This window comes from Macrotis lagotis, chromosome 2 (genome assembly GCF_037893015.1).
Source record: "Macrotis lagotis isolate mMagLag1 chromosome 2, bilby.v1.9.chrom.fasta, whole genome shotgun sequence".
NCBI lineage: Eukaryota > Metazoa > Chordata > Mammalia > Peramelemorphia > Peramelidae > Macrotis > Macrotis lagotis.
The window spans coordinates 105,349,041-105,376,192 of NC_133659.1; the positions used below are offsets into that span (position 1 = coordinate 105,349,041).

Consider the following 27,152-nt stretch of genomic DNA (forward strand, 5'->3'; position numbering starts at 1 on the left):
TCCCTGGTTGGGACCTCAAGTGCAGAATTGGATGACTGCGTGGCCCTGTGGATCTGTGGTTGAGAGTTCATTATAGAGACCTGGAAATTCCAGCCTGTCAACTCGGCTACTTTCATCTCTTGGCTGTCTTCCCTCAGTTCTGTGGACTCCTGGCCCCCTCTACTGGCTACATAGAGTTTCTTTTGCTGATTGAAAACGTCCCGATGAAGTCCAGGGAAGCAGAGAAAGTTGTATGTTGACCTTCCTTGTTTCTTCTCTTAAGCTGCTTTGCTAGACAGGGATTGGTACAGGTCAGGGAAAGCTAATAATCTCTTGAGAAAGGGTCAAAGTGAGGGTGGCATTCCAGCCTCAGCAGCCCAGTATGGAGGAGGTGTTAGGACACTGGATTGGATGTCAGGAGACCTGGGTTCTAGTTTCAGCTCTGCTACTTCACTACTCATTTACTTCACTTCTCTGGACCTTGGTTTGCCCATTTGTAAAAGGAGGGGGTTTGGATTAAATGCTCTCCGAGGTTTCTTTCAACTCTTACATTCTCTAGTTAAGAGAAATCTTGGGGTCAAAGGAAATTGGCTGTCTCCCAGAGGTCTTGATATTAGTAGGATACTTTGGGTCCAGGTTGATCTGCTGAAATCAGTTGGAAGTCACTTAATTTCTCACCTATAAAAAGGTAAGAGTTGGACTAGAAGGCTTCTAAGGACCCTTTAAGCTTTAAAACTAGGATCTTAAGACCACCCTATGGCTCCTAAGACTTAATATAGTAGACATTTATTAAACACCTAATGTAGGGAAGTCAGCAAGTATGTAGTCAGCTTGATTCAGAGACGATCACTAGCATCAAAGAGTTATTGATCCAAAAGGAAAAACAAGTAGAAAGTGGGGTCAGGAAAATCTGAGTTCAGTTCTGTCTCTGACTCTTACAATATCTGTGAACTTAGACATCACAATTAATTTCTCAGTGTTCCAGGAGACTCTAAGTATATAGAGTTTGAGGGGCAGGTGGTGGTCTGCATTGGTGAGGGATTTCCTCATTGGGAGTTCTCTACACCAATGAAATCACATAGATGGTCCAACCCCCCAGCCATATCAATAATACACAAGATTATAGGATATGTGAGTTATCAAAAAAAGGGGAGGGAGGGATGGGGAGGAAGAGGTAAAGTGAAGGCAGTGGGAAAAAAGGTATTTCTCAGAGGAATAAGGAAAGATTTTCTTTAGGAGGTGACATTTGAACTGAACTTTGATAGACAGAAATTTGGCAGGTAAAGAGAGGCAGGGCAGATATCCCTCCAGGACACAGGGGATAGAGAGCCAGAAAAAAGGAACAGAAGTGGGAGAATAGAGATTGTTGGTAAACTGAAGAAAAGGAGAGACGAATAATTCTGGTTAGCTGGAGCATATGTGCGTGGAGAAGAGTGATATGAGATAAGGCTGGCAAGGTAAGAGGGTCCCCTATTGTGGAGGACCAGAACTGTGATCTTTGGGTAAGGAATATGTATCTGACAGGAATGCCAAAGGCAGACTGGAGTTGGCAGAGGATGAGAGCAGGAATAACACTTACAAAATTAGGTCAGCATTTCTCAAACTTTTGGGTCTTAAGAACCCTTTATCCTCTTAAAAATTACTGAGGACTATCTAAAGAACTTTTGTTTACAAGGCTTCTAAACAGTTAACAATTTGGAAATAAAAATGTATTGTTATTATTAGAAAAATCATTTTGATCTTGTGTACCCCCTGAAAGAGTTTTAGGGACTCTCCAGGCTCCTTAGATTTTATTTTGAGAGTTGCTAATCTAGGTAATAAGGGCATGTCCTAGGATGTGGCAGTGTAAATACAAAAGAGAGGGGGGATGGATATAAGAAATATGACTATGGTCAGCCTTCAAAGTTTTGAGACCTTGCGGTATGGTAGAAAGAGTACTACTGGTTATTTAGTCAGAGAACCTGAATACAAATCTAACCTTTGATGCTCATGGCCTTGGGGAAGTCACTTGACCCATGGCCTCAGTTTTTTTTATACTAGAGCAGGTTTATACTAGAGCAGAAGTTCTTAACTTGGGGATCTGTGAACTTGCTTTTTAAAATATTTTGATAATTTTATTTCAGTGTAGTTGGTTTCCTTGATAATCCTATGAATTTCATTTTATGAATTAAAAATATTATTTTGAGAAGAGTTCCCTATGCTTCATCCCAAGAGGTTCAATGCACAGAACAGGATCCAGAACCCCTAGAATATATGATCCCTTACAGGGTTCATTTCATTCTATAGTATGGTGTAAGCTCTCTGAGGGTAGAAATTGCTTCTTCCTTTGTATTATTATCTCCAGCCCAACATAAAATAAGTGCTTTATTAATACTTGTGGTTTGATTGATGCAGCTTTACAGAGGGAATCACAGGTGTATATATGTCAATGAGTGTTTGTAGGGCTTTGAGGTTGAATGTGATATGTTCCTGTAAGAGGCTGCTTCTATGTCATAAATAGGAGTGTATATGTGGAAGTGTATAGGGCTGGTTTTGCACATACATTTGCATATGTGTGTTTGTGTGTGTGCATGTATGTGTGCTGTTAGCTGGGAGAAAGAATTGTTTCTATGAGTGGTGTATTATCCACGTGTTCCTGGAAGTAGCTTTACTGCTCCCACCTCAGTCAGGATGGCTGATTGTCACATTTATTCATCCATGTGCTGGCTGAGTTCCTAGTCCAGCTAGCTGGAATTAGGGCTTGGGACAGCCCTACTTGAAGAACCCCCTACTGCAGAGCTAGGTTCAACTTCCAATGATCCCTCCTTGGTGACCTGCCAGGAGGCTGCCAGATGGAAATGCACAGTACCACCAGTGCTGGGGGAGGGGTGGGGGAGGGATGGGAAGGCTTGCAGATCAATCCGTCCCTAATCCCCCAGGGCTGGTACTCAGATGAGACAACCACGGGACACATCAGACACCCTGCTGTGCCTGCTAGAAGGTCCCTTCTTCCCAGGGCAAGGCTGGCGCTTCCCATAGGCAGTGATATCCTGAGCCTGACCCAATCCACAGAGAGCTGGGGGGTCCTAGAACCTGGGACCTCATCACCAGCACGACTTTTGGAGATGGTACATGGGCAGGTGAGGTTCTCAGTATTTGGAGGAGAGATGCGTTCTGAACTCAGGGGGGATGTGGAGAGAAGCCACCTTAGATCTACAGGCTGATCCATCTTAGAGGTGTGTGCATGGGTTTGCGTGTATGTGTGTGTGTGTGTGTGTGTGTGTGTGTGTGTGTGTGTGTGTGTTCGTGAAGACAGTGTGGTACATGGAAGAGACAGGTCCAGAAAGATATAGGAGACAGGGAGTGATTAGTTTTTTTTTTTTAATATCATTATCCTAGGAGAACCTCAGCTGTAGCCTTATCTTCTCTTTGAGAATGTTAGAAGATGATGGAAATCAGAAAGCGGTATGACCCACTGAATATTTCCAGGATGTGAAATCTAGATGGACCAGGAGAGACAGGACCAGAAACTTAGGCTGAGATAGGTATGGTAAGGATGAAAAGTGTAGGAGAAAATTGATAAGAGCCATGACCTGTCTTAGAGGAAATATGAAGGTAAAAAATATCCTGGCAGGATTGATGGGGGTGGGGATTATGTGGGGGATGAAGGGAATGGTTATTTGGTACACAGAGTACAAGTTTAATAAATGTTTGTTAATTATTGACTAGATGAAATGTGAAAATGATACTCCTGGGGAGGGATGTCAGTTGAGTTATTTGGGCAGGGGGGAGTTATGGTAGGACTAGCTAACTGTTCTCTCCTTCTCTATGAGATCTTGTGATCAACAAAAGACATAGCCAGTCTATCTTGAACTGGAGAAATGAATTGTAGAGAAGTGAATGATTATAATGTTTACCAGAGAAGCACCATCAGATCAATAGGGGACTGGAGATATGGATCCCTTCAGGGCAATGTGTTTATCTCTGTTGGGAGACTGGATAAACTTCATAATCAAGTCATTTATTAAGGACCTACTGTGTGCCAGTGACTATGCTAAGCCCTAGAGATACAAGGAAAGAAAAAAATAGAACAAGGAACTCATGACTCATAACTTGATGCTTTTAAAGGATAAAGGAATGGAGAATTTTAAGAGTTCCACAATGGGTGAATGGAGATTGGTGGGGGCATTTCAGGACAGCTGAACAGAGCCCTGTTCAGAAGAGAGATTAGTTTAGCAAATTCCTGGGGTGGGGAGAGGAAGTGGAGTCCACAGGACAGCTGAATTGGGGTTCAGGTGATTATTAAAAGAGCAGATTTTTCTTGAAACTGATGATTGGACTTGGAACTCAGATAGAAAAGAGCCCTGCACTTTCTTGAACCAAGGGATTGGAGAGGAAGAACTCTGGCCATGGACTAGAATTAGCAAGAAATGACGAGAGACCCTCAGAGCTAGGGGGAGCCCATGGGAAGAAGGGTGAAACCGGAAATGCCTAGAAAAGATTAATTCATGTTGGAATCCTGGGTCAAATGAATAAAATAATGTGAACATGAACCTCTAACAGAGTAGACATTGAATAATTTCATTTGTTGTTTTGCCTATGTTGGAGGCTGTCAAGGCTTTTGATCCTCATGCACCTAATAGAAATAAATATGACATTGATAATTCACATTTATATCTTGCTTTAAAATATTGATGGACTTGATCCAATCCACTGAGTGTGCATTAGATGTCTTGGGGGGGGGGGGTGGGATAGGTCCAAATAAATTAAAGGGGAAAAATCTCTCAATCCTGGTGGGATATGAGGGGGGCTCTCCTCATTTTCCAGGGCCATGGGGATACTTAGACCAATCCTGGTGAAACATCGTACTCTAAACCCCAGACTTTGGAAGAGAAATCTAGAGAATTTGTAATGGAAAAGATAATAAGGACTCATGATGCAGAATAAATATGCATTTTTGGACACAGGCTTTGTAGGAATTAATTTTTCTTGACTATGCATATTTATTACAAAAGCTTTGTTTTTTCTCCACCACCACCCCCTGCCACTCCCATCCTCAACCCAATGCAGGATGGTGGGAGGTAAAGGACAAGAGGATAGGGCAGTAAGATAAAAAAAATAAAATGATCATTGAGGAATCTTTTTATTTTTTAATTCAAAATGGTCAAAGGGAAACACAGACAAGCAGGACAGCTTCTATTGTTTGTCTAGGTTGTATATATTGAAAGGCTGGATGATTGTTGTATAGGGTTGTATATATCGAAAGCTGTTGTATATTGTTATATAGGTTGAAATTATTATTTACTTAAGAAAAGAAAAGCAGGCTATGCAAAATAGAAATGCACAGTTCCATGCACAGACCTTTTTCTGTTCTACTATGTATATGAAAGTATGTCTAGTGTATATACATAAATAAACGTAGTATATATCCATATAATAAATAAACATCATGCAAATACATATATACATACATAAACAGAAATACACATAGTGTATATACATATTCAAAGTGTATATATAAAAATAAAAATACATTTTTTAAAGCTAAAATACCCTCGGGTTTTAACCATCTGTAAGCCTTCTCCTTGAGAATACCTTTTGTCTGACATTATGCTACAGGGAGGGACTGTCCTGCCTTAAGCTTGTCTAAACAGTTGATTCCCACACTCTAAGGAAGAAAGCTTCTTAAATTTCTAGGGCAATCTCCTGGTATCTGGGTAGTTCAATGTCTCCCTCCCAATCCTTACTCTCTGCAGTAAAATCCTGGGAGCACTTTTTAAGTCAATGTTTCAGAAGCACCTGGCTGTGGGCCTTTATTACTATATGGTGTCCCCACTGGGAGTGAGATGGGATGTCTGTTCCCTTCTCCCTCAACAAAACCAGGCCAGGAGAATGCCAGAAGCCTGGGCCCTTTTCTGACTTCAGGACCGGGCTCCAGAAATATTTGCCCAACCCCCATCCACAAAGATATCATTTGATACTGGAATTAACAGACCTTCTCTTCCCTCTCTCCCAGCTGTTCCTATGGAGCCATCAGTCGAGATTATTAAGGGACGAATGATTTCTAAAGCCAATACTTTTTTTTTTTCCAGTCCTTGATGTGGTGGGGAAAGAACCAGATTTGAAGTCATTGCATGTGAAATCAGGTCTGTGCTCTAAGTCTCTTAACTAGCTTTGTGACTTCTCTGAACCTCAGTTTTCCTCATATAAAAATGGGGAGACTTCTTCACACTAACAGTTATTATGAACAAATGCTAAAAACTATAATTGTGAAATGCTATTATTACTCATTTTTCTAACCTTTTCCCCCTATGAAAGGAGGAATAACAGGGAAATGACAGCCTTCAAAGTACTTACATTTCATGTAAATCTTCACATCACCCTATAAGGGAGGCAGGGAAGTTATTTCCCTTTTAGAGAAGATGAAAAGGTTTTGGAGCTGTCATTACTTTCCCAAGGTTACATGGCTAGTAAAGTGTTGGGTTTGGGGAGGGTGGGCAGTTAATGGCCTGAACTTTTGCTATCATACCATAGAGCAGAGGTTTTTAACCTTCTTTGAATCACAGACCTCCTAGACAGTGTGATAAGGTTTACAAACCCCTTCTCAAAATCATATATTTAAATGCATAAAATAGTTTTGGTTTTGAGTCATTTTTCAGTCACATCCAACTCTTCTTGACCCCATTTGGAGTTTTTTGGTGAAGATATTGTATTGGTTTGCCATTTACTTCTCCAGCTCATCTCCAGCTCATAAAAAAAGAAACAAAATGGTCACAAGGAGTCTTTTTTTTAATGCAGGATGGTCAAAGGGAAACTCAGACAAGCAGGACAGCTTTGAAATCTATTGTTTGTCTATTGTATATATTGAAAGGCTGGATGATTGTTCTAAGGGTTGTCTATGTTGAAAGCTATTGTAAATTGTATAGTTTGAAATTATTTACTTAAAAAAAGAAAAACAAGCTATGCAAAATAGAAATGCACAGTTCTATGTACAGACCTTTTTCTGTTCTACTATGTATATGGAAGTATATCTAGTGTATATACATAAATATACATAGTATATATCCATATAATAAATATATATCATGTATATACAAAAACATATAGTATATATGCATATAAAAATATATAGTGTATATATAAAAATAAAAATGCATTTTTCAAAACTGCATTAAGGAAACTGAGGCAAACAGAGTTAAGAGACTTGCCCAAGGTGGCACAGCTAGTAAGTGTCCAAGGCCAGAATTGAACTCAGCAAGATGAGTCTTCCTGATTCCAGGCCCTAAATAGAATTATAAAATAGAATATCTAGGAGTAAGTAGGAGCTGAAATATAGCTAAGCAAAGATTTTTTTAATACAACAAACAAGTACATGGATTCAAAGTTAAGAGATTGATGATGATGATGATGATCTCCACTGAGAGGTGAGAAGTTAATAATAATAATAATTAGCACCTTAATTAGCTAATAATGGCAGCACCTTAAAGTCTACAAAACACTTCATGTATCTTGTCACATTTGTTGATGGTCATAACAACCTAGTGACATGTCATTATTATCCCCATTTTACAGATGAAGAAACTGAGGCTGAGGAAAGTTACATGACTTGCACAGGTAGGACGTGTCCAAGGCAGGATTTGAAGTCACATCTGTTCAGCTTCTTATTCTAACTTTCCAGATGACATCAGCTCATTTGTCAGGTGGCTGGTAATGGGAGGGTGAAATTTTTTTTGCCAGTGTTTGCTCTTACTGCCAGACCCCAGAGTCAGTAAAAGATGAGCTGAGAAATTCCTTCTGAGTGAATCTCTAGGGATAATTCCAGCTGGAGTCCTGTACCTTGGAAGAAGCCTCTGGCATGGACCCTATGTCCTTCCTGGCCCATTTCTGGCTCTCCAGGAACATCCTGCAGGTTCAGAGCAGCAGAGTCCACAGCAGACCTTGAAATCGTTGTTCCCAAACCCTAGGAGGCACAGCCAGGTGGCTCACAGACAGTACTACCTCTTTCCTGAGATCAGTCTTGACAGACTGAAATGAGAAAGGCCAAGCGAGCCCCACATGGTTTTTCTTCTTGGTCTCAGATTTGCTTTTGATGGGAAGCTGTTCAGTTCCTAATAATAGCCAGGATGACTGTCTGCCCAGCTCTTGGTACAGATAGTTAAGGTACACAGCTCCCTTCGTAGCCTTGATACACAATGTCATAACAAAAATATTGAATCTAGGTTCAGCTCCCAGTTCTGCTACTTGCTAACTGAGTGATCTGAAGCAAATCACTTCCCCTTTCTGGGACTGTTTCCTCATCTCTAAGGGCAGGGTTCAAGTAAATGAACTCTAAGATCTCTTGCTGATTTAAACCTGTTTTTCTTTCTTCCCTATCTGACCTCAAGAGAAGTTGACATCCTTGAGAGGTTGAGGAGTTTGCAGGAAGCCCCTTCTATTAGCCTATCATCATCAGAAGGACAGTAGCATTTAGTGTCTGCCACTGTATAGATCCTTTGCTCAGGGCATGTGAAATTTTTTAAAAATTATTAAAAAAATTTTAAAATATAAACTAAAAAAATCACCACAAACATTGAGAGTTTACATATATACAAAGATCAGAAAAAGATGGTTCAATATGACCTAATGAATCCATTACAGACAGCTTGTTTTTCAAAATATTTATTAAATTTGATATGATAATATCAGTACTGCCCTGCTTCTCTGTTTCCCCTTATAACTTCTTTCTCTCCTCTGTGTATTTTTAAATGTTTCATTTGGTTTTTTTTCTTTTTTAATGTCATTTGGCCACCCTCCAAGTCTCCCCCACAAGAAAAAGCTCTCCCCTGTAACAAATAAGTATAGCCAAGTCAAATAAATTCATGTTGAATTGGTTGTCTGAGGATGGCTCATCCTCCATCTTTCTCCAGCAAGGGGTAGTAGGTAAAGTTCATCAAATTCATCTGGAGTTGTGATTGGTCATTGCATTAATCAGAGTTTATTTTATTATTTTTTTAAAAAATCAGAGTATTTCAAAGTTTTCCTCCTTTGATGGTGTGATCATATAGTTCTGCTAGTTCTGCTCCCTTTAATCCTCATTAATTCATACAAGCATGATGCAAATGTAAGAGATGCAGGAAGAAGCATGGGGTATCATATAGATGGAACTAGGTTAATACCAGGAAACAGACCACACCTTAGGAGGCAGAGGATGGAGGAGACCATGTGAGCTTCTGAAAGGACCATGCAGGACTGGGTAGGCAGGTCTGACTGTTCCTATGTGGCAGGGTGCCTCGTTTGTTTTCTTAGTGCCTCTGGGAAGGAATCCCTATCCTCTGAAGAAGCCAGGTGGCAATATGGATAAAACCCTGGAATTGGGCTCAGGAAGATGCTAGTTCAAATTCTGCCCACTAGTAGTGTGAACCAGAGACATTATTTAACTTTTCAACCTAAGTTTCCTCATGTAGAGAATAAGGATGTTGGACTCTATGGTTTCTAAGGTTTTTGTGCAGCTCGAAATCTATTAGGTTGATGTTTATATGAGCTACACTGGACAGGGCACAGCTCCCCTTAGCAAAGAACACATAGAAGAAGGGTACTTCACCTCATGATAGGTATTTCTAGAGCCTCAATTGGATTCATTTCAATTCATCAATTCATTTAATTTCAGGCAAACATTGATTAAATGCCTACTTTGTAGAAGGCTTGGCCCTAGAGGCATTATAATGGGACACTAGTAGCCCAGCCCCTCACCTTTATGGAGATCATCAGCCCCAATGGTATCATTGGCCGCCACCCAGAAGCTGGTTTCAGGTATTATGGTTAGAAGAAGAAGCTGGTGCTGGGAGAAGAGACTTGTAAGATTTGTAAATTAGGAAGCCTTGAAAGAAACATTTTCTCTCTAAACTAGGACTGTAAGAAGGGCTGGGGTGGTAAATAAATCCTCATGCTGGAAAAGAAGGAGAATAAAGAAAATGATCCTTAGTCCAGATGGCTTTCCTCTGTCAGCAGCCAGACATTGGATGGAGGTACCCAGGAGGTTGGCTCTCAGAGCCTGCCTGGCTTAGCAGGTGGGAGTTGTCCAGTAGGACTTATTGCCTGCTCGGCATCTCCCGGGAGCCTCGTCTTTATCTCTTGTGCAATATCACTTGGATTGGACTGGGGAGGAGGGAGGGAGTGGTGATAAAGGAGAGTGCATAGTATTAGTAGAGACAATTCCAGATATGGAGGCTGACAGCTGGGTGCAGGCATTTGGTGGGATTTATTTCCAAGATTCATGCAGAGAGCTGAACTGCCTATTGGGTGTATATGTGCTAATCAGAGGAGCTAGAAGGGGATGATTCTGCAAATGTGTGTGCCCAGGTGTCTGTGGCAATGGGGGAGCCAGGAAGGTTCACTTCCAAAGCCCCGGTAATCAGCTGTAAAGCATTGCAAGATCCTGGGAGCTCCTAACCTTGACTGTATTAAGGATTTGAATTGAAAAAACAAATGTTTGTTGCTCATGTTTCTTCTGATAAAAGTTTGAATTTATTATTTTAATTAACATTAAATTATTATATATCATAACCTTGCTTATGATAGCTCTATTGAAATAAGTTGTGGAAGTGTTATTATTCTCATTTTTTTAAATGAGAAGATTGAGGCTTATAAAAGTGAAATGAATTGTCCAAGATCACACAGTTGGTGAACAGAGTCAGATCCAGAATGCAGTTCTCCAGATACCCACCTAATCCAGTACACACAATCTTTTATCTGTATCACACTGGTTTTGGGGAGAGGGGTGCTCAAAACCATCCACCATCAAGGTACAGTTTTTATTTCTTCTAACTCTTCCTCTCCCCACATCCCAACAGTGTTTCAGCTTTGCCAAATACTTGTCTTTTTCCTCTCACTGACTTATTTCGTCACCCTTTCCATCTGTCTCCTTTCCTTTTCCTATTTTCTCAACTCTTGCTTTGTCTTGGAATGTGGAGCTCATTGCTTCCCTCTCCTCTTTATCTTTCTTTGTTTCCCTCTGTCTCCTCCCTCCCTTTCTCCTTCTTCCTTCTTTGTTCTTTTCCTTTCTCCCCTTTCCCTTCCCTCCCCCTCTTTTTCTTCCATCTCTTCTTTCCCTTTCTAAACTTCCTCACTTCCCTCCCCCTTTCCCTTCTTTATTTCTCCCCATCCCCCACTCTTTCCCTTCTCATTCCTCTTTCCCCCTCCCTCCATCCCCCCCTCCTGTGTCTGTGATTGAAAAGTTTAGAAACAATTGCCTAGTGCTATCCTCAGCCCAGCCTCCCTCCCTCTTGCCCATCCTGGGAGAGGAGCTGTTGGCAGGGCTACAAGGCTCGCAGCTGAACACTGACTTGTTCACATTCTCTTCGAGCTTAGCCAGGCACAGCCAGTGGTTCTTTGGACTCCCTCTGAGATGGAGGTAGGAGACCCTGAGCAGAGGGGTGGGCTTTTGGTTAGAATATATGGAATTTTTTCATTCTCTAGAACCCTAAAATGGTCCCCTTTCCAGGTTCCAGGTTCCTAAGTTCAGATAGTCAATTTGTCTTGAGTATGGAAGAGAGATCAATGTCAGGGTCTATGGAAGACTGGAACCCTGGAACTTCGAGAATAACTTAGCTCCAGGCTAGGGAGCTGTGAAAAGCTCTGCATCTCTGTTTCTAGAGCTTCCTTCCTTCTCCTGCTCACCAGTGTGTTCAGTTTAGCAGTGACTAATGGAATTAGTGACATATTGCCTGAGAGCTCCTGATGGGTATGGGTGGAACTATGTGCACCTGGGAAGGGTTGGAGTGGATGGTGGGGGAGGATCTGTCAACTTCTGTGAGATTTTTTTTTTTTATTTAGCCCTTCCCCTCCTACTCACCAAAGGTACGGCTGTCACCCCATATGCCTAGGCCACCAGGCAGGATAGTGGCTGAAATGTTGAATCAGGAAGACCAGAGTTCCAATCATACCTCAGATACATACTAGCTTTGTGATTCTGAGCAAGTCACTTAACGTTCATTTGCCTCAGTTTCCTCATTTGTAAAATGGAGTTGATAATAATAGCACTTTCCTCCCAGGATTGTTTAGAGGATCATATGAGGTAACCTATGTAAAGCACTTTGCAAACTCATAAAGAGCTATACAAATGTTTACTATTATTGTTGTATTACAATGGGTTACCTCCTAAATGAAGGACCTTCCCTTAAGTAGGGATGGTAGAGATGCTCAGCTGTCTCTCTTCCCCTTTTTGCAATTGCTGTGTCACTTGGCACACTGGCAGGATACAGTAATGCTGGCTTCTGTAGAGTTTTCCTCCCTCCCTGTTTCTGCCTCATGAAAGCCCAATATGGTTGTGTCCTAGCACAGTCTAGAGATGGCTACAGGATGGCATCTAGGGAGGCAGCCAAGGAGAGAGATACTGAAGGAACCCTCCGGACAGTTTACTTTCCTGCTTCCAGGCCAATTTAGGGGCAAATGACAAGCAGATATGACTTAAAAGGGGATTCCTCATGCTGCTAATAGTTACAAAGAAGACTTTTAAGCATGGGAGGATAGAAAGAGACAGGAGACCTGGTTCTTGTTCTGGCTTGACTACTTGGATCTATCAATAAATTGATAAATTGATTAAGCACCTACTTTATGACCAAGTCCTCTGCAAATCTCTGAGGATTCAAAAAGAGGCAAAGGAGTCCCTGCTCTCAGTGATGCTAATCTAATAATACTGATGATTCAAATTAGCTCTTGGACTTTGAGCAAACTCTTTAACCTTTCTGAGACTCAGTTTTATGTCTATAAAATTAGGAGTTTGGGTTGAGTCGTAAGGTCCTTCATAATTTTAACATTCTATAATTTTATTAAGGGAGGAAGGATGGTACAGTGGGAAGAGCCCTGATTCTGAAGTCAGAAGACCTGGATTCAAATCCTGTTTCTTTTTTATATAAATATTTATGTGTTTTCCAATTATATACAATAGTAGTTTCTACTTATCAGTTTTGTAAGGTTTTGAATTTTACAATTTTCCTCCATCCTCCCTTACCTCCACTCTCCCCCCCAACAGAAAAACAATATGATAATCTTTACATTGTTTCCATGCTATGCATTGATCAAAATTGAATGTGTTGAGAGAAAAAACATATCCTTGGGGAAGAAATCAAACATTAGAGATAGCAAAATTATGTAGTACATAAGACACTTTTTTTAAAAATTGAAGGTAAATAATCTTTGGTTTTTGTTTAAACTCCACAGTTCTTGGGGCGGCTAGGTGGCTCAGTGGATAGAGCACCAGCCCTGGAGTCAGGAGGACCTGAGTTCAAATCCGGCCTCAGACACTTAATAATTACCTAGCTGTGTGACCTTGGGCAAGCCACTTAACCCCATTTGCCTTGCAAAAATCCTAAAAACAAACAAACAAACAAACTCCACAGTTCTTTCTTTGGATACAGATGGTATTCTCTATCACAGATATGCTAAAATTGTCCCTGATTATTTCACTAATGGAATGAGCAAGCTCGTTAAAATTGTTCATCACCCCCATGCTGCTATTATGGTGTACAATGTTCTGGTTCTGCTCATCTTTCTCAGCATCAGTTCATGCAAGTCTTTCCAGACTTCTCTGAAATCCCATCCCACATGAATTACTAATAGAACAATAGTGTTACATCACATACATATACCACAATTTGTTTAGCCATTCCTCAATTAATGAACATCCCCTCTATTTCCAATTCCTTGCCACCACAAACAGAGCTGCTATGAATATTTTTGTACAAGTGATGTTTTTACCCTTTTTCATAATCTCTTCAGGGTCAAATCCTGTTTCTAACACTCAATTCCCAGTGTGACCTTAAGCAAGTCACTTAACTGTTCCTCCCCAGCCTTAGTTCACTCATTTGTTAGATAAGTGAGAAGAACAATTTACACAATAATACCAATATTGGTAAAGAAAACCATCTGTGGGGCAGCTAGGTGGCATAGTGTACTGGCCCTGGTGTCAGGAGGACCTGAGGTCAAATCTGGCCTCAGACACTTATTAATTATCTAGCTATGTGATCTTGGGCAAATCACTTAACCTCATTGCCTTGCAAAAAAAAAAAAAGGAAGAAAAGAAAACCAACTGTGAAAGACTTAGTAACTCTCATGAACACAATGATCCACCATAAGTTGTGATTAATATTCTCTTTTTCCACATAGAGACCTAATGCACTCAAGTACAAACTGAAGCATTTTTTTCTCTCTTAACTTATAATATGTCTAAGATGGACTTTTGTTTTGTATATCTTCATATTTATAATGGGTTTCATATTTCTTGCATTCTCAACTGGGGAAGGAAAAGAAGTTAGAAATGAAAATAAAATGGGGGACAGTTTGAAGGATTGAACTGGAGACCCTCTGAGATCCCATCTAAGAGCTTTGATTTCAGTATAAGCACTCTTCCCTTAAGAGGGCAAAATAAAGAAGGGTAGAATGTGAAGGTGGAATTGAATGCCTTTAGTTTTCCTTGTTTCATTCTATGTAACATTAAGTTGCAGAAGAGGGTTAAAGCCCATTACACAGCATGGTAGAAGGGAAAGAGCATTGGGTTTGAATTCTAGCTCTCCCATTTATTAACCATATGACTTTGGACAAATTGTTGTTTTTGAACCACTCTAGGACTCTGTTTTCTCATCTTTAAGTCAGGGAATTGGAAGGCCCTTCCAACTCTCCATCTATGATCCTCTAGCTTCGGGTAAAAAAGGGAGAACTGAAAAGCTTGTAGGAGCAAGAAAGCCTAGTAGATAGAACCAGGTTCAGAAATCTAAGACATCAGTTAGCAATAACGGTCTAGGACCAAGGGGATAGTTTTTCTCCACTTCTGAGGTTTCTGTTGGTCTATTCATCTGGGATAGTTTCAGGGCTCCTCCCCTTTTCAGGGCAGCTGTTCCTTCCTCTGCTTCCAGGACACTTAGAATAGCAACTCAAGGAGAAGAACAAAATGCTGACTATGGCAGTAGGCAATCATGGTGCTTGTAGGAGTTCTTCATCCCACTCTCTATATCCACATTGAAATCCTCCCTCAAAGGAAATAGCTGCATGAGTAGGGGCTCTTTTGTGAATGGAGACCTCAAGGGCAGCAGCAGCAGCAGCAGTTTAGTGCTGGGGAGGAGCAGTGAGGTTTTAGCTTCATCCCCTCTAAAATACAGTTGAATTTGAATTGCTTGTATTGACCTTGGTGTTTGAGCAATCTGCTCTCTTCAAATCCCAATCCTAACCCACTTGGGGTCCACTTGTCCCCTTTGGAAGGAAAAGGATGCCCAGTAAGATTGATGACCAGATGTCTTTCTTTGATCTCCAGTCTTCTACCAATCAATCAATAAGATTTTATTAATTATTATTAAATTTGTTAAATTAAATAAGCACCTATTAGGTGCTAGGAACTCTGCTAAGTACAGAGGTGTGAGACAATCCCTGCCTTCAAGGAGTTTATCCTCTCTTTAGTTGGTTTTGTATAACTCTCAACCCTTCTGCTCCTTCAACCTAGCCACTGAAAGTAGTGTGTGTCTGACCCACAAATAGACAAGGAAGAGGACATGTGTGTTAGAGAGGACATGGGCCAAACTTGGGGCTCTGCTTTCTTGTAAATGAATACAAAGGGTTTACCAATTATCAAGCACAAGCACAAAAAGATTGTCCCTCTTCACAGCAACCCTGTGAGGTCATAAGGACTTTTCCCCCATTTTCCAGATGAAGCCCCTGACATTATTAAGTGGCGTGCTCAAAGCTCATTGATTGTAGGATTGGGGAAAGAACACAGAACTAGATGCTGGAAAACACCCAACTCTGCCACTTAAAAGTACCCAGACAAGCTGCTTTACCTCAAGAACCTGGGTTTCCTCATCAATGAAGTGAGGAATTAACTCTAGATTCCTTTTAGCTCAAAAATTCAATTATTATGATGAATTAGTTAATGAAAGGAATCAAATATTTATATCACTCCTACTATGTATCAGTCACTGAGTAAAGCTCTTTACAAATGCTATCTCACTGGATGGTCACAACAACCTTGGAAGGTAGGTTTTATTATTATTATCATCCTCATTTTACAGATGAGAAAACCAAGGTGGGTAAAGCTTAAATGACTTATCCATGATCATAGAAGTACTAAGTGTTTGGGGGCAAGATTTGAACTCAGGTCTTCCTAAATCCAGATCCACTGTTCTAACACACTTATCTGCCCCTAGAAAAGGAAAAGGATTATTTATGAGAATAATAAGAACTGACATTTACATAGCATTGTATATGACTTTAAAAGTATTTCTTATATATGACCTAATTTATTACCTTGTATTTCCCTCATATAGACATATATGTATGTGAATATATGCACATATATCTATATATGCTTATAAAATATGTGTGTTTATATTATGTGTATATTGTATATGTGTATATATATAGTATCCATATCTATATATATAAATATATATATATATATACACATATATGGAGAGAGAGAGAGAAAGTATTTATATGTAGACACGTTGTTTCCCTGAAAGAATGCAAGCTCTGGGGCAACTAGGTAGCACAGTGGACAGAGCACCAGTGCCGGAGTCAGGCAGACCTGAGTTCAAATCTGCCCTCAGACACTTAACAATTATCTAGCTGTGTGGCCTTGGGCAAGCCACTGAACCCCATTGCCTTGCAAAAAAAACAAAAAAAGAATGCAAGCTCTTAACACAGTGCCTGGCCCTTAGTGGCTATATAACAAAATTTCACCTATTAATGACTTGAGTCTCACAACAGCCTCGTGAGATAGGTAGTGTAATCAATATTAACCCCATTTTATAGAGTTGAAGAGCAGCCAGGTGGTATAATGGATAGAGTGTTGGACCTGGAGTCAGGACAACTTGCATACAAATGTGACCTCAGATACTTGCTACTGTGGGACCCTGAGCAAGTCACTTAAACCCGTTGGCCTCAATTTTCTCATCTGTAAAATGAGCTGGAGAAGGAAATGGCAAGCCACTCCAGTCTCTTTGCCAAGAAAACCCCAAATGGTGTCACAAAGAGTTGGACACAATTGAAAATGACTGAACAACAGCATAAAGGTGAAGCAACTTGTCCACAGTCAAGAAGAAAAGCTGCAATTCAAACCCAGGTCCTTTCACTTCAAATTAAGAAACTAAGGAAAAATTCAGTCTCCTGGTAGTAAGTGATCAGAGAGTCTGAGGAGCAAAGACTAGTTATGTGAAAGGTTGGAGGAGGGAGAGTGAGAAAGAGAAAATATCAAAAGAAATAACAGGAAGGAAAAGACTTGGGGTCTTGTTAGGGAGCCTTGTTGGGGGTCTTGTTGTCCAAGGCGGAGCAGCAAGTTAATGACATATTCATCAAAGGCTAATGGGACCATGAACTAGAAAAACTGAGGGGTCTCTGAGGCCTCTTGTCTCAGGGCATTGACAAAGCCAATTTTTCCAATAATTTTGCACCTTGGTGGAAATTAGGTCCTAGTGGCTTCAACATTTAATTGGAATGAATCTATTTCCTGTCACAGGGTGTGAAATGGGGCTTTTCTTAGCTTTCACCCCATTGTCTCACTCACCTTACTCCCTCCCCCAACACATAAACACATAGAAAAAGCCAGCTGACATGGCAATGTACGTAGGGTGTGCTGTGCGTAAAAATACCCGAGTTGAGCCATTTCCTTCTGCTTCCGTTGTTGCTTATGATAAGATACCCCAGATCCTCCTAATAGGCTGATCCAGGCAGCCTAGAGTTTGGTGCCACTCGGAAAAGTCTCCTTTTGGTCATTTGGGTGGGTTTTTTTTCCCCCTTTCTTGGGTCCTTTTTTTCACATTCTTTTTCCATCTGCCTGTGTTTTTTTTCCCCTTCTCTCTAACTGCTTTTTTTCTTTGTTCTCTTTTCCTGTGGCTAAGTGACATTCTTGATGTTCTTTTTAGAGCTCTGGGGTATCTTAGAGGGGAAGGGAACAGTGTGTCTATTTTTTCCCTTCAATTCAGCTACCTCCCTTAAGAAACTGATTCCTTTGGGTCCTCTGAGCTGTCAGGAACCTCTCACTTGACTTATCCCACCTGGTCTGGGAGTCAGTCTTTTCAACTTTAGTTCTTGGGGGCTTCTAACCAGCTGACTGGGTGTTTCTTTGTCTGAATTCTTCCCAAAGCCTGGGGTAAGGGGGAGGGACTTGGATGCACCCACTACCATGAAGCGGAAGATACTGGTGACTCCGTATTTGAACTGGAAGGTAACATCACTCATATCCCAGAGTGCTTCAGGGGTCACATACAGACCCATCAGCAACTGGAAGCTTGGTGGGGATAGCAGGAGGTTGAGTCTGGGGAGGGCAGGCCTTTACTGTAATTACTGGATTGGAGGATTGGAATAAGTTTGACAATATCTTTATAATTCTCCAACAAAGAGTTGGACTTATCCGGTATCAGAACTGAGATGTAGGAAGTTTGTTCGTCCTTCCCCAGAAGTTTCTAGTGCATATTTTATTTACATGGGAGGAAATCAAGACTCCAAAAGACCATGTGTAATTTGTTTTGCTTGATTATGTATTCTTGTTAGAATTTGGCTTTTCTTTTTCTTTTTCCTCATGTGGGACCTATGGGAGAATGGGGGAGGAATAGAGAGTTGATAGTAAAAGGAAGAAGGAAGGGAAAAAGGAAGGAAGGCAGGAGAAAAAAGGAATGAAGGAAAGAAGGAGGGAAGGAGGAAGGAAGGAAGGAAGGAAGATCGATTTTTTTGTTATAAGATATGGTTCTCTGGGAGAGTGAGAAAAGGATATAGGGAGAAATTGTAAAAACAAAAAATGTCAGAAAAAAATTATTTTAGAATAGTAAGATGTATATAGTAGTTATCTGTAGTTTTAGATACAAGTCTTTTTTCTGTCAATATAGATTTATATTCCTATTTTATTTTGTGTTTACTAAATTCAGAATAAAGATAAAATTGAAAATACAATAAAAATCACAAAAGAACTAAATAAGTGGAAGCCACATCTCCTTCTAAAGAAATAGAACCACGAATATCCCAATAACCCCAGAGCTTCTCCTCCGAATCTATTTCATCCACTTCTTTCCTTTTTTTTCTCATCTCCAGGCAGAAAAGGGTGATCTCATCACACTTCCCGGTGGCCCTGGCCATGGTGACTCAGATGGTCCCATCAGCCTGGATGTCCCTGAAGGGACTCCAGATCCCCACCGGACCAAGGCCGCCATTGAACATCTACACCAAAAGATTCTCAAGATCACAGAGCAGATCAAGATTGAGCAGGAGGCCCGGGATGACAATGTGGCTGAGTACTTGAAACTGGCCAACAATGCAGACAAGCAGCAGGTGTCTCGCATCAAGCAGGTGTTTGAGAAGAAGAACCAGAAATCAGCCCAGACCATTGCCCAGCTACACAAGAAACTAGAGCATTACCACCGGAGACTGAAAGAGATTGAACAGAATGGACCCTCCCGGCAGCCCAAAGATGTCCTCAGGGACATGCAGCAGGGACTGAAAGATGTGGGTGCCAACATGCGAGCAGGCATCAGTGGCTTTGGGGGTGGTGTGGTTGAGGGTGTGAAGGGAAGCCTGTCAGGGCTCTCCCAGGTGACCCATACAGCCGTAGTGTCCAAGCCCCGGGAATTCGCAAGCCTTATCCGAAACAAGTTTGGCAGTGCAGACAATATTGCCCACCTTAAGGACCCTCTTGATGATGGTCACCCGGAGGAGGCAGCCAGAGCGCTAAGTGGCAGTGCCACCCTGGTGTCCAGTCCCAAGTATGGGAGTGATGATGAGTGCTCCAGTGCCAGCGCCAGCTCAGCTGGAGCGGGTAGTAACTCTGGGGCAGGGGCTGGTGGAGGACTAGGGAGTCCCAAGTCCACCACTCTGTATAGTCACCCCAACAACCTAGATACTCTGTTGGAAGAGCTGCGAGAGATCAAGGAGGGGCAGTCACACATGGAGGACTCCATGGAGGACCTGAAGGCTCAGCTACAGCGAGACTACACTTATATGACACAGTGCCTACAGGAGGAGCGCTATAGGTAGGAGACTCCATGATCACACCCTTTGGGTCTGCAAACCCAGATTCTCTTTCTTCTCTCTATGCGACTTCATACTTATCACTTAGCTATCTCTCCTCTGAGATGTCTCCAAATAGTTTCTCTATGAGATGAGGATAGAGAATGAGGAGACCAGAAGTGAAGTTTAGGGCCACCTAAAGTCATAGGGGTAGATTAGGATGATCTTGGATGAAGTTACATATACACATAAATTTTTGTGTATATGTGTATGTCTATGTGTCTGTGTATATACACATAGACACACATATATGTGTATGCCTCTGTGTGTGTGTGTGTGTGTGTGTGTGTGTGTGTGTGTGTGTGTATGGCAGTGAGGTGGCTTAGGGAATAGAGCACTAGACCTGGAATCAGAAGGACCTGAATTCAAACATATACTAACTGTGTGACAGTGGGCTAGTCATTTAACCTCTAATTGCCTTAATCTGCTGGAGAAGGAAATGGCAAGCCTCTCCAGTATCTGTGCCAAGAAAATTTCATGGACAGTATTTATCCACAGTATTATAAAGAACTAAACGCACACACACACACACACACACACACACACACACGGATCAGTCTATTGATAACACCCATTCCCGGACTATCTATACTGCAGACTTGCAAATATATACACACTTGCCTTTACCAGTCTCCAGACTGCATTCTCAGCCTTGCCACAAGGAGTATTCTGAGCATATAGTTGTAGAGCTCTTCTGATTAGAATTGGATCAATTTACTCCCTTTCTTAGGCTCTCATCCTCACAATCATAAGTGGAACAGTCCAGATCTAAATTGTATATAGGCAAAACAGAGGATATAGTCAGAAGACATCGTCCCAGTTCTGCCCTTAACTTGCTGTGTTGACCTTAGACAAGTTATTTCTCCTCTCAGTGCCCTAGTTTTCCTATCTGTCAAATGAGGGAGTTAGAATGAATACTCTCCAAAGTCCCTTCTAGCTATTAATTAATGTTAATCTGGGAGCCCTTTTGTACCCCTCCCAGTGTTTTGAGACATTATACATTTTGATCTTCCTAGTGTGAGGGTTTTAGCTAAGATCTATTCCCTTCCTCATATACATATACATACATAAAATATCTATTTTATATTATTTATATACTTATATATTGTATTATATATATTATATTATATATTTTATATACCTGTATATTTTATATGTATGTAGGTACAATAAGATGAAATGGGAAGGATATTAGCCTGAGAGTCAAGTGATGTGAATTCTGTCCCCAGGTCTACCACTAATTAGCTATATAACATTAAGTAAATGACTTCATTTCCCTAAGCCTCAGTTTAGCTACCTGTATAATGAGGAGAATGAACTAGATGATCAATAGGCCTCCTTCCGGCATTGACATTCTATGCTTTTATGAGCTGAAGGAATGAGGGAAAATAGTGGCAGGTTCATGGAAAGAATATTGGATTGGAAGTCAGCAGTTCAGAGACCTAGCTTGATCTTTCAACAGCTGGGTAACCTGGAACAAATTGCTTCCCCTCCATGGGACTCACTTTCCTCCTCTGCAAAACCAGTGGGGTGGATTCATTGACCTCTAAAAGTTTTTCTGGCTCATAAATTCTACAAGTCTATGAATATCCTTAAAATAACAAACCTAACTTGGACCAAACAAGCAGAATGCCCTTGGACATTACATGGATGGGAAAATTAAGAATAGAACCAGTTTATTGTTCTAGTTTAGAATTTCTGATGCTAGGTCAGAAGCAGCTGGGACCTTTCTGTCCTATTATCATTGTCATCATCATAGATCTTGTTTCATATGGCATTCTGCTTTTTCAAAGCAATTTATTTGTTCTCATCTAATTGATCAAGAACTATTTAGTAAGCTCCTACTGTATTCTAGGCACTGTGCTAAGTGCTGGGGATACAAAGAAAGGTAAAAGACAGTCCCAGCCCTCAGTGAGCTTCTGGGTGAATGGGGGAGACACTGTGCTAGCAGCTAGATACAAACAAGAATGGGAGACAAGGATCAGAGGGGAAGCTACCTAGGAATTATGAAGTTATCCCTATTTAAAGAGGAAGATGTAGAAAGATAAAGTGACTTGTCTATGGGCACAGTGCTAGTAAGGTACAGAACCAGAAATTTAACTATGTCTTCTGTGAATATTGTAGTGCAAATATAGTGATATATAATAGAATTAGGTAATGTATAATTGTAATAGGAAATCACCAGATAGCATAGTTCATAGAACTCTCAACCTAGAATTAGGAAGACCTGAGTTTGAATCCCACCTCAAACACTAATTCATCACTCTGGGAAAGTCACTTAAACCTTTGTATTCCTGTTTCCCCATCTATAAAATGAGGTTAATAAAAATACTTACATCCCAGAAATGTAATGAGAATAAAATGAGATCATTAATGTAAATTGCTTTTTATTACTACTTATTATAAAGTTGTGAGGATCAAATGAGTTAACATTGAAAATCTTAAAGCCCTATATAAAAGCTAGTTATTACTATGTAAATATAAGCTGTCACTAAGTTCAGTGCCTGCCTTTCTCAGGTGACTTATTATCCTGCTTGTCTTTACCACTTCCATATTAGCATACAATACCAGTGGTTGTCTTTTTTTGTTAGATATCTTTTTCCAACAAATATCCTGTCTCCCCAACTAGATTATAAGCTTCTGGAGACCAGAAGCTGTTGTGTTTGTATTCTTCCCTTTTATTGCCTTGGGGTCAAACTAGGAGTTCATGAAATGTTTGTCAAACATGAATGAATGAATGAATGAATGAATGAATGAATGAATGAATGAATAACCAGACCGGGAAAGAGGGGAAGGCACTGGGTGAGTTGTAGCAGTTGAGCTGTCACCTCTTCTCCACCAGGTATGAGCGCCTAGAAGAGCAGTTGAATGACTTGACAGAGCTACACCAGAATGAGATGACCAATCTGAAGCAGGAGCTGGCCAGCATGGAGGAGAAAGTGGCCTACCAGTCCTATGAAAGAGCTCGAGATATCCAGGTATATAGACCAGAGATGGTCCTGAGAATGGTTTTTTCTTCCTGTAAGGACTGGTGATTACAATAGGATAGGCATGTTTTCTTTGATAGACTTGGGCAGAGAGTAAGGAGGATAGAAAGAGCAAGAAATGCAGAAAATATTGTAAAAATATCCAGCAAATATTGTAGAAATAGAGTGAGGGAAAACACAGGCATAAACAGATAGACGCATGTGCACAGTAAGAGCTAGATAGGTGCAGGTGCATCAGTCTACTGATAACACCCATTCCTGGACCATCTATACTGCAGACTTGCAATTATACACTTGCCTTTACCAGTCTCCAGACTGCATTCTCAGCCTTGCCACAAGGAGTATTCTGAGCATATAGTTGTAGAGCTCTTCTGATTAGAATTGGATCAATTTACTCCTTTTCTTAGACTCTTATCCTCACATTCATAAGTGGAACAGCCCAGATCTAAATTGTATATAAGCAAAACAGAGGATATAGTCAGAAGACATAGTCTCAGCTCTGCCCTTAACTTGCTGTGTGACCTTAGACAAGTTATTTCTCCTCTCAGTGCCCTAGTTTTCCTATCTGTCAAATGAGGGAGTTAGAATGAATTAATCTGGGAGCCCTTCTGCACCCCTCTCAGTGTTTTGAGACCTTATACATTTTTATCTTCTTAGTGTCAGGGTTCCAGCTAAGATTTATTCCCTTCCTCATATGTTATGGGGTGGGGGCAGTTAGAACTTTAAGGCAAGCTTCCTGGAGAGGTAGATCTCCTCTCTTCCTCATCCTTATCTTCCTTCCCATTCCCAGGAGGCTGTGGAGTCCTGCCTGACAAGGGTAACCAAACTGGAACTCCAGCAACAGCAGCAGCAGGTGGTCCAACTGGAGGGCGTCGAGAATGCCAATGCCCGGGCACTGCTGGGCAAATTCATCAATGTGATCCTGGCATTGATGGCTGTGCTGCTGGTATTTGTCTCCACCATAGCCAACTTCATCACACCCCTCATGAAGACCCGTCTCCGTATTGCCAGCACCGCCCTCCTCGTCCTCGTTCTCTTCCTCCTCTGGAAACACTGGGACTCCCTCAGCTACCTCCTGGAGCACGTGCTACTGCCCAGCTGAATCACTAACCCAAGTAGTTAGCTGAGCTCCCAGGCAGCTTCTGTTCTGTAGTGGGGAGACCTGACCCCTTCTTGGACTTTTTCGTGTGTTTGGTTCAGGTTCTTGCCCCAGATTCCTGCACTCTGTTGCCTTCCTCCCATTTCCTTGTGTTTCATTCATATCTGATAATGTTTCCTGCCTCCCAAGGGGAAACTCCTCCCTGGGTGGATGGGAAGCTGCCTACTTCCCTCCCTCAGCACAGATATGGGAACCATAACAGAGTGGAGAAGAAAACCAGGAATTCTCTCTAGTTGATTAGTTAAAAGACATTTGAGGTCATCTTCCTGCGGACCTAGAGTTGGCCCCAAGCCATTGAGAGAGGGAGAGAGGAGAGGTCTCTCTCTGCTTTGAGCCCCTTGGGAGAACTCTCTCTGGAGACCGCTCTCCATTTGAGCTCAGGACAAGCAGACCAAGTGGGAAAAAGGAAGAAGTTCACAGACCCCTGTGGTCTAGGACCAGCCATTGGAGGAGAGAGGTCTTTAAAGGGGCAGGAAGCGTTCCCTAGCACCCCAGATGTCTGCAGGGCAAAAGGGGACTGAGAGGAGCTGGTTCCCAAGCCCCGCTCAGCCCTGTCTGTTGCAGAGCTGAACCCTGTTATGCACAGAATATGGACTAGAGGATGAGGGAATTGTGTGTGTGTTTTTTTACTGTTTGTCCTTTTCATGCTGTCATGGGCCTGTCATTTTAAGAGAAATACAGACCCCCTTCCCACTACCTAATCCCCCCCTTACTCCCTGTCTCCCCACCACCACTGCCACCTCAGGGTCCCAAGCCACAGGTTTTGGGTTCCTGTGAGTACTGTCAATTTATTTATTTATTTATTTATGACGACATTTCTTCTTTCCATCCTGAATTTCAGGGAGGGCCCCTCCCCCCATTCAGTATCTTCTTGTCTGCTTTCCCTGGAACGAGGGTCTTATTACCCTGGGGATTTCCATTTGGGTGATAATAGTCCTTTCATACAATTTACTTTCTGGATCGCTGAGTTCAGATTGGGAGCAAAGTTATCATCCCCCTTTACCCTTTGGGAGCAACTCCCCAACTGGGACAGGAGGAGACAAGCCTTGGCCTCCATTTTTAATGTCTATTTATTATTTGTATATGTGTGTTGTATGCGTGTGGTTTTTTTTAAATTCACTGGAGTGTTGTGTGTGGTAGCCATTCACAGTCCCTGCCTTCCCATTGGCGCTTCCAGGAGAAAAGGGGGTTCCTGGGAGAACGAGCAATGGAATCCTCCAGGGATTGGAACTTGACTGAGGATTTCAAGAGAAATAAAGAACCTCCCTAAATTCTCAAAACCATATTGTGTTGCCTGAGTTGATTGTCAAGGGGGTTTCCATGAAAGCCACTATTCCATGTTCTCTTGCACTGCCAACCATAGTAAAATAGATCCAGTGAAATGGGTGGAATGCTTGGGAAAATACTACCACTACTGATGAAGATGAAGAGGATGAGAAGAGTAGTAACCAATGTTAACTTCTGCAAAATGCTTTTCCTCACAATAATCCAATGAAGTAGGAAGGCTAAAGTTGTCTCTGTTTTTACAGATAAGGAACTCAGATAAGGCTTAGACAAGCTAGTGTATTGTCCCTGGTCACAGAACTGGCGAATATCAGAATATTTGAATTCAGATCAAAAATAAAGTCTTATACTCTTTCCACAATATCACATTGCCTCTAATCAGATAGTTATTAATTTTCTTGAGTCTCAGATTCTTCATCTGTGAGCTGGAACTAATGGTACTTGCACTACCTATTTCATAGGGTCATAAAGGAAAATGCTTTGCAAATATTAATTGTGAGCAGCTGTCATTATTATGATTATGATTATTATTTTCCCAAGAATCCAATTCAGTTTACCAGTTGGCCCTAAGGTCCCTTCTGGCCCTAGATCTTTGACTCTAAGATTAGTGTTCTTTCTGCTACACGGTTTCAGTTCCAAGTTTCTTTTTATTTACTTCTCCCTCTATCAGATTTAGGATGTTGAATTTTTAGATGGTCCCTAAAATCATCTCTGTTGCAGGAGTCTACCTCCTCTCCCTTCCCCTGGAGAGATGGGGACAAGCAGGGAATATATGCACAAGAGGTCTGGTGGCATCATCTATAATTATGAGGGCTCCAGAAATTGGCATTCTCAAAAAAATAGTCCATATCCCATAGTTCTCTTTTCTGTCCATATTTTTTTTTTTCATCTGGGAAGGTTTCTTGGAATAGGGGAATTTAAGAGAAGGGGAGCCGCCAGTTGATAACAAAGAGCCCTCACAGTCATAATCGGATATGGCCACAAGAGGGAAACAAAGTCCTGACTTTTCCTAGGGACACTAAAAATCTTGCAGCCTCAGAAGCTACACTTAACCTTATACCCCAGCTCTGCCTCAAGAGGGAGCCTGTCTCTGACTCTGCTTTTTCATATTCCCTTACCAAGCTCATTGGCCCAAAGCCTTTCTCAAGGCTTTTTGAGCCTTAACAAGGAGGCCATCTGGTCTGATAAGGACTACGTTTCAGCCCTAATCCTTTCTCCAGCTTACCATGGTTTTCGAGCATTCTGGCCCAGCCTCTGCACCCACAGATGGAACTGCTATGGGAGAGGGGGAAAGAATGGTCCCTTCCAGCCCACTGTGAAAAAGAATGATGGGGTACAGCAATCAAACTCAAATAGAAACAGATTCCTGTGGGCTATATTAACATAGAAAAACCACAAATTAGTATTATCTATGTTTATTGTATTTTTATTTATTTTGTTATTTATTTATTTTGTTAAGAATCTCCCAATTATATTTTCATACTCAGGAACTTTGTGGGTTACTTTGGCACCTGAAGTTGGGGAGTCTGATACCTCTGAGGAGAGGTAGGCTTCTTAACCTGGGGGTCTACAAACTGATTTTTAAATTGATAATTACATTTCAGTAGAATTCAATATAATTTCTAGATTTTATTTTTTGCATTTAAAGACATTAGTCTGAAACGGGGTCCTAGGCTTCTCTCATATGCCAACATACACACACATCCAAAAGATTAAGCACTTTGTTCTATTGTACTAGGAAGTTA

General features: G+C 41.3%; 1 protein-coding gene across 2 annotated transcripts; it reads left to right on the forward strand.

The window, feature by feature from the left end:
* On the forward strand, positions 1-26,877 carry TMCC2 (transmembrane and coiled-coil domain family 2). Of its 2 annotated transcripts, none has more exons than XM_074222484.1 (4): positions 1-230; positions 19,006-19,940; positions 22,820-22,955; positions 23,755-26,847. In XM_074222484.1, exons 1-4 carry the CDS (start codon positions 204-206, stop codon positions 24,064-24,066), a joined length of 1,410 nt encoding a protein of 469 aa, XP_074078585.1. In that variant the 5' UTR covers positions 1-203; the 3' UTR covers positions 24,067-26,847. The 2 variants fall into 2 exon arrangements, with proteins under 2 accessions (XP_074078585.1, XP_074078586.1); XM_074222485.1 differs by lacking the exon at positions 1-230 and adding an exon at positions 1,148-3,098 and having other exon boundaries at positions 23,755-26,877.
* Positions 26,878-27,152: the final 275 nt, after the last annotated feature.